The sequence below is a fragment of the Sphaerodactylus townsendi genome, linkage group LG03, assembly GCF_021028975.2.
Source record: "Sphaerodactylus townsendi isolate TG3544 linkage group LG03, MPM_Stown_v2.3, whole genome shotgun sequence".
NCBI lineage: Eukaryota > Metazoa > Chordata > Lepidosauria > Squamata > Sphaerodactylidae > Sphaerodactylus > Sphaerodactylus townsendi.
In genome coordinates this window covers 76555522-76568783 of record NC_059427.1, presented here as the reverse complement: position 1 = coordinate 76568783, position 13262 = coordinate 76555522, and the positions used below count along the sequence as shown (strand labels likewise).

The following is a 13262-nucleotide window of genomic DNA, read 5'->3' as shown; positions in this document are numbered from 1 at the left end:
GACAATATGTCAACTAAAATCATAACTAAATCTTTTGTATATCTATGTCAGGGGTCTGCAACTTGCGGCTCTCCAGGTGTTCATGGACTACAAATCCTACCAGCCCCTGCCAGCATGGCCAATTGACCATACTGGCAGGGGCTGATGAGAATTGTAGTCCATGAACATCTGGAGAACCGCAGGTTGCAGACCCCTGATCTATGTGGACACAATTCCCTAAGATATAGTAAATTATACATTTTCCCAAAGTCCCAGAAAAGCTGATACTGCATTTTACTTGGTAAGATTTGTACAAAAGCACTTCTTCTATTCAGAGATCATCTTCAGCCAAAGAAAAGAGTAATCCTGTGTTGGATCGCATGGAAAAGTTCAGCAGGAGGGGGATTTCATTGATTCTCCCCCTGCTGTTGCAGCCTTTCAGATACTCCCTGCATGTATTTACATTGCAAGCGTATCTGAGCATGCCCAATGACCCACATTCTGGTTGGCTGTTGTTTTTGAGTGGCAGCTTGAATGAACATCAGGCAAGGAGATCAGGCGGCTGGGCGGGAAAAATAAACTGGTTCTGTTCCCATGGTGTTTGCATGCTAGCAGGCTCACGCCAGGATTTTGGAAAAGAACTGCCAAATTGGCGATTTTTTGATACTCCGGGAGGAGGGAAATATCATGGGGCAAACCTGCTTGGGGACTGGGAACCATGCGAATTCTTGTACGGAACGGGCTATTTCTCTTGCTCAACCCAGGATATTTAGACCATGCGGAAACGGGCAGGGATATTTTACTTACCTAAAAAATGGAGTTGATTTTACTCTTCAAGAGTCATACAAAGTACAGAGAGGATATAATTTGAAATGGCATAAGAATATAAACACCATTTCACTGGCTTTCTTCTTTCACATTCATTTTCTTGTTCTTTCCTTAACTTTCCTGCTGAGTAAACCCATATGTCAATTTATGCAAAAGACTGTACATGTAATGCTGATCCCAGACTGACCTATCCTTTTGTGTTGGCAGGAAACTGTCTCATCCCAAATTAGTCCAGCTACATGGTGTGTGCATTCAACAAGATCCCATGTGCCTTGTATTTGAGTACATGGAATATGGCTGTTTGTGTGATTACCTAAAGAAGCAGAGAGGGAAATTCTCAAAGGAAGATCTTTTGGGAATGTGCCAAGATGTATGTGAAGGAATGGCTTATCTGGAACAAATGTCAGTCATCCATAGAGATTTGGTACGTCTAGCTCTCTTGACATAGAAAACACTGAGAAGGAATAAAGGGGAAATATGACCTCATATAATTTTAATTTCTAATAATGAAAACTACACCAGTGTAACTTCTCAGGTGATTTCAATGGGGAGGATTTTCTTTCCGTTAATTTCAAGAATATTCAGATGTTTTCTATATTTTCACTACCATTGTTTTCCCTGTCTACATCCACTGCTTTAGAATACCCCCTTCCTTTCTAGTTAGTTCTTTTTCATAATACAAGAACAATGACAACCAATCGAAGATCATATACTGAATGGGATTAAATCATGATCCTGTGTAGTGAAGAAGACTTGGCTATGCAGTTACATCAGGGAGGACAAATAGATTCAATTGAGAGTAAGAGCAAAACTTTCTTGAACTGGGAATCATGCAGGAAAAATTACTACATGGTCATCAGATTTGGTATGTGGTAATGTCACTGAAAACAAATAAAACTAGGTGATAAAGGCAGACAGGGCCATGTAAATGTAAATGTTTACAGACATTTCTGGAAAATGTTTAGATAGCTGTGTGTGTACTTGTAATTTTGGACACTGAAAAACTATTCCAGAAGGCTGAGTCTTATTCATAATCTTTTTTCCCCTCATGTTTTCATAGGCTGCTCGGAATTGTCTGGTAGGAGAATGTCATGTTGTCAAAATATCTGATTTTGGAATGTCACGGTAATTTAAACTCTGTGCATAACTAATCATTTACTCCACTGGTGGAATTCCACTTATGTTGATCCTCCTTTCAAATGCATCCAGCATCAAATTTATTGTGGCAATAAAACCAACATTTGATCTGGAGCTTATAACTTCTCCATTCTTGCTATGATTTCATCTAATTCCTGATTCTGCCTCTCTTTTTTATTGTATAGTTTGAAATTTCAGTACATTTATACAATATATTCATTCTTGTTGACATATTCCAAACCATACTTTCCCCCCTTCCCCTCCCCCACAATTTTCTTTCCCATTTACTTAAGTAAGCAGCAGTAAGTTCATTCTTTGTACTCTCTTCTCCCATATTTCTTCTTTGACTCCAATGTCTTTCATTCAGTCCACAAATTGTGTCCATATCTTCAAAATGTCTCTCTGTTTCTCTTGCCATAAATTATTTCTTGCCATTATTTCAAAAATGTCCAGTTCATGCACGTAGGTAAGGGGGGGGGGGTTCTCGGGTTTGAAACCCCCCATTCATGTCCGAAGCTCCGCCCACCCGTTTGTGGGTTTTTAAAACATTTTAGTACTTTTTCGGTTTTTGGCCTGCAGGGGGCACATTGTTTGGGCTAGCAGCACCAAACTTTCAGGGATTGTTTGGGGAACTATCCTGATGATACTACCAAGGTTTGGTGAGGTTTGGTTCAGGGGGTCCAAAGTTATGGACTCCCAAAGGGGGTGCCCCATTCTCCATTGTTTCCAATGGGAGCTAATAGAAGATGGGGGCTACACCTTTGAGGGTCCATACCTTTGGACCCCCTGAACCAAACTTCACCAAACCTGGGTGGTATCATTAGGAGAGACTCCTAAAGATACCCTGAAAGTTTGGTGCTTCTAGCTTAACAATTGCACCCCTGACAGCAGGCACCCCCCAAATTTCCCCAGATTATCGCTTTTAAATCCAACCCTCTTCAGCATGGATTTTGGGAAAGGAGAATCTGAGGTCCCTCAGTTTAGAAGCTATTAGAAGAAGAGTTTGGATTTATATCCTCCCTCTTTCTCTCCCTGTAGGAGACCCCCCTCCAAAGGGGGGTTAAGCCAATCTCCTTGCCCTTGTGCTCCTCAACAACAAACACCCTGTGAGGTGGGTGTGGGCTGAGCCAGAGCTGCTAAAAGCTGTGACTAGCCCAAGGTCACCTGTAGCTGGCATGTGTGGGAGTGCACAGGCTAATGTGAATTCCCCCGATAAGTCTTCACAGTTCAAGTGGCAGAGTAGTGAAACCTGGTTCCTCCAGATTAGAATGCACCTGCTCTTAACCACTACGCCACATTGAAAGTAATGCTGTTTCAGGGTGGGGGATAATCCACCCCAAAACAGCATCACTTTCAATGTTGTTTAACTAGGGTCCCCAGATTCTCCCTTTAAGGTGGATTTAAAAGGAGAATTTGGGCTCTCTAGTTTAAACTTCATTGAAAGTGATGCTGTTTGGGGGTGGATTCCAGCGTCGCAGCAGCTGCCCGGGGGGCAGGGGGCGCAAAACTCAGATTTTGCACCAGGCTCCATTTTCCCTCTATGCCTCTGCCCAGAGGGGAGGGGCAGGGCAGGTTAGGGGAGTCTGCTCTCCCCGACCTCGGAGAGCTGCTTTTATAAGCACTAGGCCAGGGGCGGGGCTTGGGGAGGTGTGGCCATGCCCTAGGGGCAGGTGGGGGTGTGGCCCCACCCCCGAACCCCCCCATAAAAAATATTTACCTACGTCCCTGGTCCAGTTGTATTTGTTCCCATATATACTCAAGCCATTTCAAAATAGTCAATTTCTTCTTATCTTTCCATCCCAATGCTATTACTGCATGTGCAGTTCCTATCATCCTTTTATACATTAAACCATATTTTAATCTATTTTATTCTCCTCAATTATTCCTGTAAACAGCAAACCTTTGTTTAAATCTATTTTAATCTTCACAAGTTTCTCTATATACAATAGTATTTTTCCCAAATTTTCTTACCTCTTTGCATTCAATCCACATATGAGTGTAATATGCCCCCAGTTCTCCACAGTGCCAACATTTTGGACTAAGTCCTCTAATCATATGAGCTAGTTGTATTGGAGTTCTATACCATTTTCTTCTGCCTCTTGATGGGTAGAGAGTGACAATACCATAAGAGGTGATATGAGAAAGGCATCTGTTTCCAAAATTCACACATCAGTAGTTTACATGATCATTACAGGTCAAACATGTTTTGAAAGTTTAGGCTGAATTACAACAGAACAAAAACATGCTGTGCATTCTGTGAACAGAGAAAATAATTAGATTGCCATCAGTTCCCAGGGGGGTTGTAAATCACTGCCTACCTGGGATAAAATGAGACTTTTCCACGTCAGGAAAATGGCATGAGTGGAAATGCTGAAGCCCCTTCTCCATATGCACCACAATCAGGCACCATGTGCTGAGAAATTGAGGAGAGCCTGCAACTTGCATAACCTGTGTGCTCTGTAAGGTGCAAAGGGGAACAGGGGATGACTTTATGGAGTATTAGGGGGAGCAAAAGGTAAACTCTGCCAGACAGGCTGATGGAAGAATCCTTGTTTTCTCCAGACAGAATGCCTTGATTGTGGTTTAACCACAACATTCTGTCTTAACACAGGACATCACTATTACTGTTATACCACTGCTAATAGCTCATATTAAGGGTCATCAAATCAATGGCATAAAAATAATCCACTAACTGAGATAATGAACTTCCTGCTCGCTGTGTTTGTTGATTTACAGCCTTTCTTTGTAGCCTTTGCAACATGACACAAGAATTATTATGATGCTTGCTGCACTAACCACAATTGTCTGTTCCAGGTATGTTCTTGATGATCAGTATACAAGTTCTATGGGCACCAAATTTGCCATCAAATGGGCAGCACCAGAGGTTTTCTCCTATAGCCGGTACAGCACCAAATCTGATGTCTGGTCATTTGGTAAGAGCCTTATAAGCAGGAAATTCCCATTCATACCATCACTTGGACTTCTCATTCCTGAAAATCCCTTTCTGACTTGATATGGGAATCCTACTTGGATAGAAGGCCTATCTTTAGTATAAGAATATTTTCAAACATTGAAAGCTAGTTCAGGAATGCAGATGATTTTATGCTGTATAATTTGAATAATGTTTCATATGGACAGGTGGATGTTTGCAAACACTAGCACTGTCTTTAACTCAAAGCAGTATTTGTAGAAGAGAATTCCTGTGTCTTATCAAGATTTCATGCCTCTGATGCTTTCCTCTTCTCTACTTTCTAACATTTTCTAGTCGATTATCAATCCACTCTATTGTGGCCCAGATAAAAACATCCTGAACATGTAAACTATCCTGAATCTATTAGCAATCAGCTTGTGGACAATTGAATAGTTTAGTTTTATTGATAGGCAGGCTATCTGCTTTGAATTCTGTGTGTTCTGTATGAATTCTGTATGAAGATGTTTCGTTGTCCAAGAACCAGCACAGTTTAGCCAAATTGAAAAGGAGAGTGATATACAGAAAGTGCAACTATTTGCACTGCATTCAGTAGGTTGCAATTAATATTTCTGCCTGGGAAAAATATTGGCTTTGGCAGAGCCAAAATGAAACATTTCCATTTGGCATGCTCATTTTGAAATAGAGGTTGGGATGTTAGTCTCCAGTCATACAAAATAATAAAACTTTGGACTGAAAAACTAAACTGTTTTATTCAGCCTGGATTCAGCTCTGGTAGGTAATATTAAATCTTTTTTCCTAGACATTTCCCGTTTAGCAGACAGATCTTGATTCCAGTGAAGACATAACAGTAGGGCTGCAATAACACACACCTTAAAGTAAACCCCTTTTGAATAAAGTGGAACTTATTTCTCTATTAAATGGAACCTCATGACAAAGTGTTTAAATAATTCAGATATCGTTTCTTAGCAATAAAACTGGATACAAATACTTCCATCTCTCACATTTGCAGAGGAAAATAGATCCATCAAGAGGCTGGTAGGGATAGGATATCTCATCTCCTTTATTTTCATTTGAAAAATGAGTCTCTTGTAGGTATCATGGGGCCTCAAAACATCCATAGGGATAGATGGATTAGGAACATTAACATTGACTGGGTGCTATGCTATCTAGAAATTATATTTTGTTTGTTTTGTTCCAGGAGTGTTAATGTGGGAGGTGTTCAGTGAAGGCAAAACACCTTATGAGAATCGAAGCAATGCTGAAGTGGTGGAAGAAATCAGCACTGGTCTCCGCTTGTATAAGCCCAGACAGGCCTCCGGTACTATTTACAAGCTCATGAGAAATTGCTGGAGTGAGGTCAGTGCTATAGCAGGTGCTGCTTAGCTAAGGAAAGACTGAGAGTCAGAAAGCAACCTCATAAAACAGGATCTAAAACAGCTTTATCAGGGAAATGTAGAATAAACAGCAAGCAAAATCCAAATTTAGAGTATTTTTTAAAATGAAGATTTAGTATTACACTGTGGTCTTCAGACCCAAAAAATTAGGATACCCTGCCTTAGTGATTTTGCAGGTCAGCTACATGTTCCACAGGAGATCTTTAACATTAACATTAATTATTAATTGCTGTGACTGAGGGGGAGTGAGATTTGGATCAAGTCTAAGACATTTGTGGGAAATCCTTTCCCTTTGTGCAGTTTCACCACAGTAATTCCCCTCAAATTGCTAGTATCTGCTCAAGACAGATAGAGTTTGGGTACTGGTCTTTGTTTCCTTTTCAGAGCTAATAGCAGCCAGAGTGGAGTAATTCTGTCATGGAAAAGTTCAATCGAAAAGGGTTCAAACCCCCTATTCAAGCTTCATAGATCTGATCTAAATCTGGTCCCTCTAAGGTGATGTCAAAGACTCGTTCAGGCCTTTGGCATGATAGCAATTCCAAGCCCTGGGTTCTGAACAAGTACTCAAAACACAAAACAGAATTTTCATTTTTTTAATTAAAAGAAAGGTTGTAAAATAAAAGCTTTTAAAAGCGTGCTGTGAATACAAAATCACAGGTGCATTTTCAGATACGCTATAAAACAATGAAGTACACTTATTAAAAGAAATACTTGTTAGGAAACATAATAGAACTGAGCAAAGTTCTTCAAGCAAAATAGATGTGAAGTAGACAAAAGAAAGATGACTGCTTACTCTGATGAGATTAATTTGTGGCATAATCTGGCCTCACCCAATAACTATCAATTAACCAATCAGGTATCAAGTTAATGAGAACTCTCTGGAAGGTGAGTAGGTTACCCCACCCCTTTGAAATGTTCAATTAGGGCTTCAGATGACTGGTTGGATCCAGCTGAACATAATAAGGATGATCCCATGCCCCTAATGAGAAATTTTACCTTGGTGAATGGTAAGCCAATCTGTTAATTGCAAAACCTGCTTCTGAGCTATGTGAAAAATTCCCCTCAAACAACATTTTAGTACGCTTTTCCAGCAATCAAAATGGAATCTCTTTGGACATAGCAATATACAACAAAATAGTTATTCTCTCCACAGGTGGCTTGTTAAAGTTAAAGTAAACTTCAGGAGATCAGGGTATCATCTGGAAACTGTCCTTATGGGACCCCCCAAGTTTGGTGCAGTTTGGTTTAGGGGGTCCAAAGTTATGGACCCTCAAAGGGGGTGCCCCATCCCACTTTTGAGGGTTCAATAACTTTGGACCCCTGAACAAAACTGCACCAAACTTGGGGGGTCCCATAAGGACAGTTTCCAGATGATACCCTGAAATTTTGGTGCCAATACATCCAAAAATGCGCCCCCTGCAGGAACATCCCAGAAATTTGCCCAAGAAACTTTGTTCAGCATTGGGTTTTCTGTATTGCTGTCAATGGGGGTTGCAGGCTGGGGGGGGCACATTTCTGAAGGCACAGTCTCAAAACTTTCATGGTCTCATCAAGAGACTTCCCTAATGATACCCCCCAGGTTTGGTGCAGTTTGGTTCAGGGGGGCCAAAGTTATGGACCCTCAAAACTGTGAATAGTCTGCTAAAAAACACACCACCTACTTATTTCCCTGATGGCGCAGGAAAAAAGACACCTAGTGACCCTAAAACGTGTCATTGCCTCTTTAAAAATCCTGTCAACTTCAATTTTCAGTCAGCAAATCTATTCCATTGCTGTGTTGGGTTTGTTGGAGCATGGGTTGCTATTTTGGGAGACATTCTCAGTTGATCTGCAACCTGGAACTTGATCAGAAATCTTCGTTACTAGATATCTGTAATCTCCTCCCAGGAGTCCACTGGGCAGAAAGGCAGTGTGATAATGAAGTAAATGAATATGTAAATAAACTTGGACATCTACCCACTCAATTCTATAAGGACTATATGTACCTTCCGTGGGCAAATGCTTATGTTACCTTATCTCTTACGTTCTAAAAATGGTTCGGCTTTGGTCAAAATCATTACCAGAATGAATGTATAAAACATAATGCATCATATTTTTTCATAAGAACAAGCCAGCTGGATCAGAGTCCATCTAGTCCAGCTCTCTGCTACTCACAGTGGCCCACCAGGTGCCTTTGGGATCTCACATGTAGGATGTGAAAGCAATGGCCTTCTGCGACTGTTGCTCCTGAGCACCTGGTCTGTTAAGGCATTTGCAATCTCAGATCAAGGAGGATCAAGATTGGTAGCTATAGATCGACTTCTCCTCCATAAATCTGTCCGACCCTTTTTAAAGCTATCCAGGTTAGTGACCATCACCACCTCCTGTGGCAGCATATTCCAAACACCAATCACATGTTGCATGAAAAAATGTTTCCTTTTATTAGTCCTTATTCTTCCCCCCAGCATTTTCAATGTATGCCCCCTGGTTCTAGTATTGTGAGAAAGAGAGAAAAATTTATCTCTGTCAACATTTTCTACCCCATGCATAATTTTATAGACTTCAATCATATTTCACATCTGGTTAAACAATAAGATAATGTCCTCTCTCTCTGGAGCCAGCTTATCAGTCAAATCTTATTTGGATGGCTTAAAAATAGTTTCCAGTCAATGGGAAAGACAACCTAAAGATGACTTTATGCAATTTTTGGGATGACTTTGGTCTATCCTTCGTCCACAATGAAGCTTTATTCTGAAAGTAACTCCATGTGTTCAGATTGTTTTTGAAAATACATGTTTTAAAATATATTCCCTGATAGGACAGTGTCCTGTATTCTACTACTCTGCTTAGCAAAGTTTGACGCCTTCCTCCAGCCTTCAACTTACAACTCCTCCACAAAAGAAAGAGCCAATCAAGCTGGCGTCTTAGACTGAAGGAAGGCTCCAAACTTTGCTTAGCAAAATGATAGGTTACAGCTCACATACTTGTTTCATAGGATGGGTTCCCATTCACAGATTTCATCTGCTTTGTTAATCCATGGTTACTTTTTCTATCAAATTGATCACTGACTAGACAAAAAGGGGAAAATTTGGTCCCAGAGAAAGGAAAGCTAACTTTTTGGCAATAGGAGACTGAAGGTCAAAGTTGGCTGAAACAAAGATCACAACTTTTTAAAAAGTTTAATTGCAGTGCTGCATGGCCCTGATCTGGATTGCTGCTACTCAGGGAAAAGAGAGGCAGGTTTAATCTTTCCATTCCTGCACAATTTGTCTATCAGACCATCCTCCCACTCTCTTTTTATTTTCCATCATTAATAGAAGCACAGCGGGGGTAGTTTCAACTGGAAAAATTATATAAAGGATTAAGCTCCCTTTCCATTCTGTGTGCAGTCTCAGCCTGAATCTCAACATCTCATCTGTTTGACCCTGATATGACTCTTTTCATAAATGAGCTCTCCTCAGTTGTTTACACAACCATGCCTACAATATACTGTTTTGGTTTGTTTTAAGAGGTTTTCAGTGTTGCTTTGTAGTTGCTAGCAGCCTTCACAAAGTAGTATTTAATGTGGCTCTCCCCCCAACCACCCTTTTCCCTTTCAGAAGCAGAACAACAGACCATCGTTTTCTTCCCTGCTGTACCAGCTCAGTGAAGTCTCTGACTCTGATCTGTAGCCAATATTTTAAAGAGCTTTTTAGCTCCTGAAACTGAGAACATATGAAAAACATGCCTATTCTTATGCATGTGTCAGCCAGACTTTTCCATCATATGATTTTTTTTGGAGACGGACAGCCTGGGACAGAAATTCTTACAGGAATTGTTCTCACAGCTGCCGATTGAAAAAACGGATAGTGCCAAATTCTTTCAAGGTTGTGTGAGAGTTTGACAGACTACTCCATGAAGATCCTCGAGCATTTTCTTCCTATTGCACAGAAAGAAAAGTAATGCAAGCAGTAAGGATGAAGTGTTTAGCGATTCCTTATTGAAAAGTCTTCCTGATGAAGAACTGAAACATGACCCACACCATTCAAACCTGCTTGAAGCTGAAATAAAATATTCAACCAACATTTTTAACAGCACATCTGAAACACAATCTTCTTAAAAGGAAATCACACAAATTAACAGATTAGATGGGCCCCCACAGGGACGGTGGGACTCTAAACTGCATCTTGCACCCTGGGAAGGCCAGGAATAGTCTGTCTTTTGTTAGTTCTGAAGTGTGATATTCATAGATATGGCAATGAAAAAGAATTGCATTGTATGGATGGCGGCAGCACTACAATGTTTAAAAAATAGGTTTTCAGACATAAGGAGAAAAATGTAACTCATTTTAACTGATATTTAATTGTGAACTCTGAATTAAAATCCCTCTTACCTTTTTATGTTGCCATCGAATGGCAAACGTGAATGATTAAACAATTCTTTACATGGTTAGATGCTGGTCAATAATTACCTGAATTCAAATCATTGGGTTGAAATGTATACTTCATAGAACTTAAAAAAAACCCTATTGTACTTCTTAATTAATCTAGAGTAAGATTTAGGCAAGAATCCAATCTGTGTAGAAATTGATGCCAACGGGAAGATCTGGAAAATACACCCAAATTTTTAATTGTTCAGTCAGTTTATTTTGTCTGTTAGATACTATGCAGCTTCCATTCCCAAAGTAACAAGAGTGTCAGTGTAAGGCAATAAGCCATCTACTTTCTCCCTTTTCTGAAACTTTTCTGTGCCCAAAACAGCAAGCCAGTATAATATTTCCATCTCACTTCTCTTCTGAAATGTTTCTCAATATTTGTTTTTTTCCCTCTTCACGTTCTTTTTTGAGAAACATTTCCCATCCTCTGCTTGATGTTCTCTGTTGTTCTCGTGTTTTTCTGCATGTCCCATTTTAGCACAATATGTTTCTCAAAATTTCTAGTCTTTCTAGTAGCTAAGCTCATTTCACCATGGGTGGAAAGGCTAAGGACAGAAGAGTTTAGCTAACATACCTAAAACCTAACGAAGGAATTCTGGTCCATTTCATGTGCCTGTTGTTCCCTTCTCACCATGTCTGTGGTGCTAAGACTACACTGAGGTGTGTGTTTAGCTTAGTTCATGAGCTCTGTAGAACTCAGATATGAATTATGAACTGGCAGGGAAACTGGCAGAAACTGAATAATGGTTTCTGAATTTGTCTGATAGATGGCCATGCAATATTTTTCTTCCATTGTGCCACCTACATGACCTTCCTTCATAGATCAGCCATACTGTTAAATTCTATGGGTGGATACCAAACTTCTGTTCAAGTTCAGCCTGGAATTAGGCAGGATAACTGGATGATGTAATATTGGATGTCATTAAGGGAAGCCAATTGTAATTTATTTAATTTATTATTACATTGTAATAAGTGGGGGCATATAAGACTGTCAGTTTCATTTGCCAAAATATCTTGGCCTGTTTTCATTCCTGTTTGTTCATTTCCAATGTACAGTTATATTATGCCTTGTGTTTTACCTCCTAAATAGTGACTTGCTTCTTAATTAATGTGTTTGATAGTTATAGCACTGATGTAGAGAGCAATGAGAGCCAGTGTGGTGTAGTAGTTAAGGTTCTGGACTAGGATCTGGGAAATCCAGGTTCAAATTCCTACTATGTCATGGAAACTAGCTGGGTGACCTTGGGCCAACCACATAATCTCAGCTTTGACCCTGGCCTGTATTTGGATGGGAGATCTCCAAAGGATTTTAGGGGTGTGATGCGTGACGTGTGACATGGAGACAGGCAATGATAAACAATCTCTGAATGTCTCTTGTCTTGAAAATCTTACAGGGTCACCATAATTAAGCCATAATTTGGTGGCGAAAAGGAAAGGAAAAAAGAGAGTAATGCCATGCTTATATTTGTAGGAGTTAATAAAAATAATTATTGGTTACAGATTATTGTACAGTAGCCTTAGAAAATAATATAGAATACATGTTCACATTCAGTAGTGTTTCTCCAAACTTTCTGGATCTTTGGAACTTTGTTAGATAACCTCAAAGAACCAATTTTAGAGCAAATGCCATGATTTAGCAAGAGATACCTAAGTGGCCTTCTGTCTGTTTATTGGATGGAGTCGTCCATCTTCCAGCTACACACAATATTAATCAAAACCACACAGAACTGTCTGGAAGCATCTTTTGACACAAGTTCACAGTTGCATTCATGGCTACCTGTTCTTGCTTTTGAATATTGACACCTGGATTAGGGTAAAATAAAGGATTGAATTACAAAATTGTACTGAATTTACTATCAGAGTAATCTTCGATAAAATTTTGCTTATTAGGATATATTAAACTTCCAATATCTCATTAGAAAATGACAATCACATGTCTTTAAGTGTCTCTCCCCCTGCTCCCCCCATAAAGCCTGGTGGCTTGGTCAGGATGTAGTCAGGATGTGGACCAAGAAACTTCATTTTTCTAGATCTAAGTGGAATTTTGCAAATATAAGTGGAATTTTCAGATTAAATGAATGTACCTATTCAGCAGTGTACAGTTGTTCATTTACACTGGAGGAAATTGCCGATATGGAGGAATACGTTGTGTAATTAAATTCATTGTATATATACTGAAGAACATTCATGTCAAAATGTGTTGGGAAATTTGGAGAAAATCTTATTAATAAACTGACTTCTATCCATTAATTTTGGTTTCTCTTCCTTCTGCTTTGTGGAGCATGTGCTTTCACCACTTTCATAACACATACTGGGGGAAAAGCCTGTCTAACAGCTGACTTTGCAAATGAGGAACACCAAAATAGTGACAATATGACAATATGAATATTTTTCTATGTCAAAGAACTGTCAAGCCCACTTCTACTCCAATTGATCACCAGTGTTCACCAATGTTACAGAATTTCACAAGCAAGAGAAGGTGGAAAGGTGAATAAAAGGGTGATAAGGTAGAATAACTGTTTTCATTGAACTATCTCAACTTCTGCAAGCCAGCAAATTGTGCCATCCATTACAAACAAAAGCTTGTGATTCTGCTAGC

General features: G+C 39.7%; 1 protein-coding gene across 2 annotated transcripts in view; it reads left to right on the top strand.

Annotated features, from left to right (window-relative positions):
• ITK (IL2 inducible T cell kinase) overlaps positions 1-10171 on the top strand; it is a 42973-nt gene extending 32802 nt beyond the window's left edge. For both annotated transcript variants that reach the window (XM_048490267.1, XM_048490268.1), the window contains 5 exons: positions 1015-1231; positions 1868-1932; positions 4759-4877; positions 6075-6232; positions 9849-10171. In XM_048490267.1, coding sequence (XP_048346224.1) covers positions 1015-1231; positions 1868-1932; positions 4759-4877; positions 6075-6232; positions 9849-9920 — 631 coding nt within the window. In that variant the 3' untranslated portion in view covers positions 9921-10171. The remainder of the gene's footprint in view (positions 1-1014; positions 1232-1867; positions 1933-4758; positions 4878-6074; positions 6233-9848) is intronic.
• The last annotated feature ends 3091 nt before the right edge of the window (positions 10172-13262 follow it).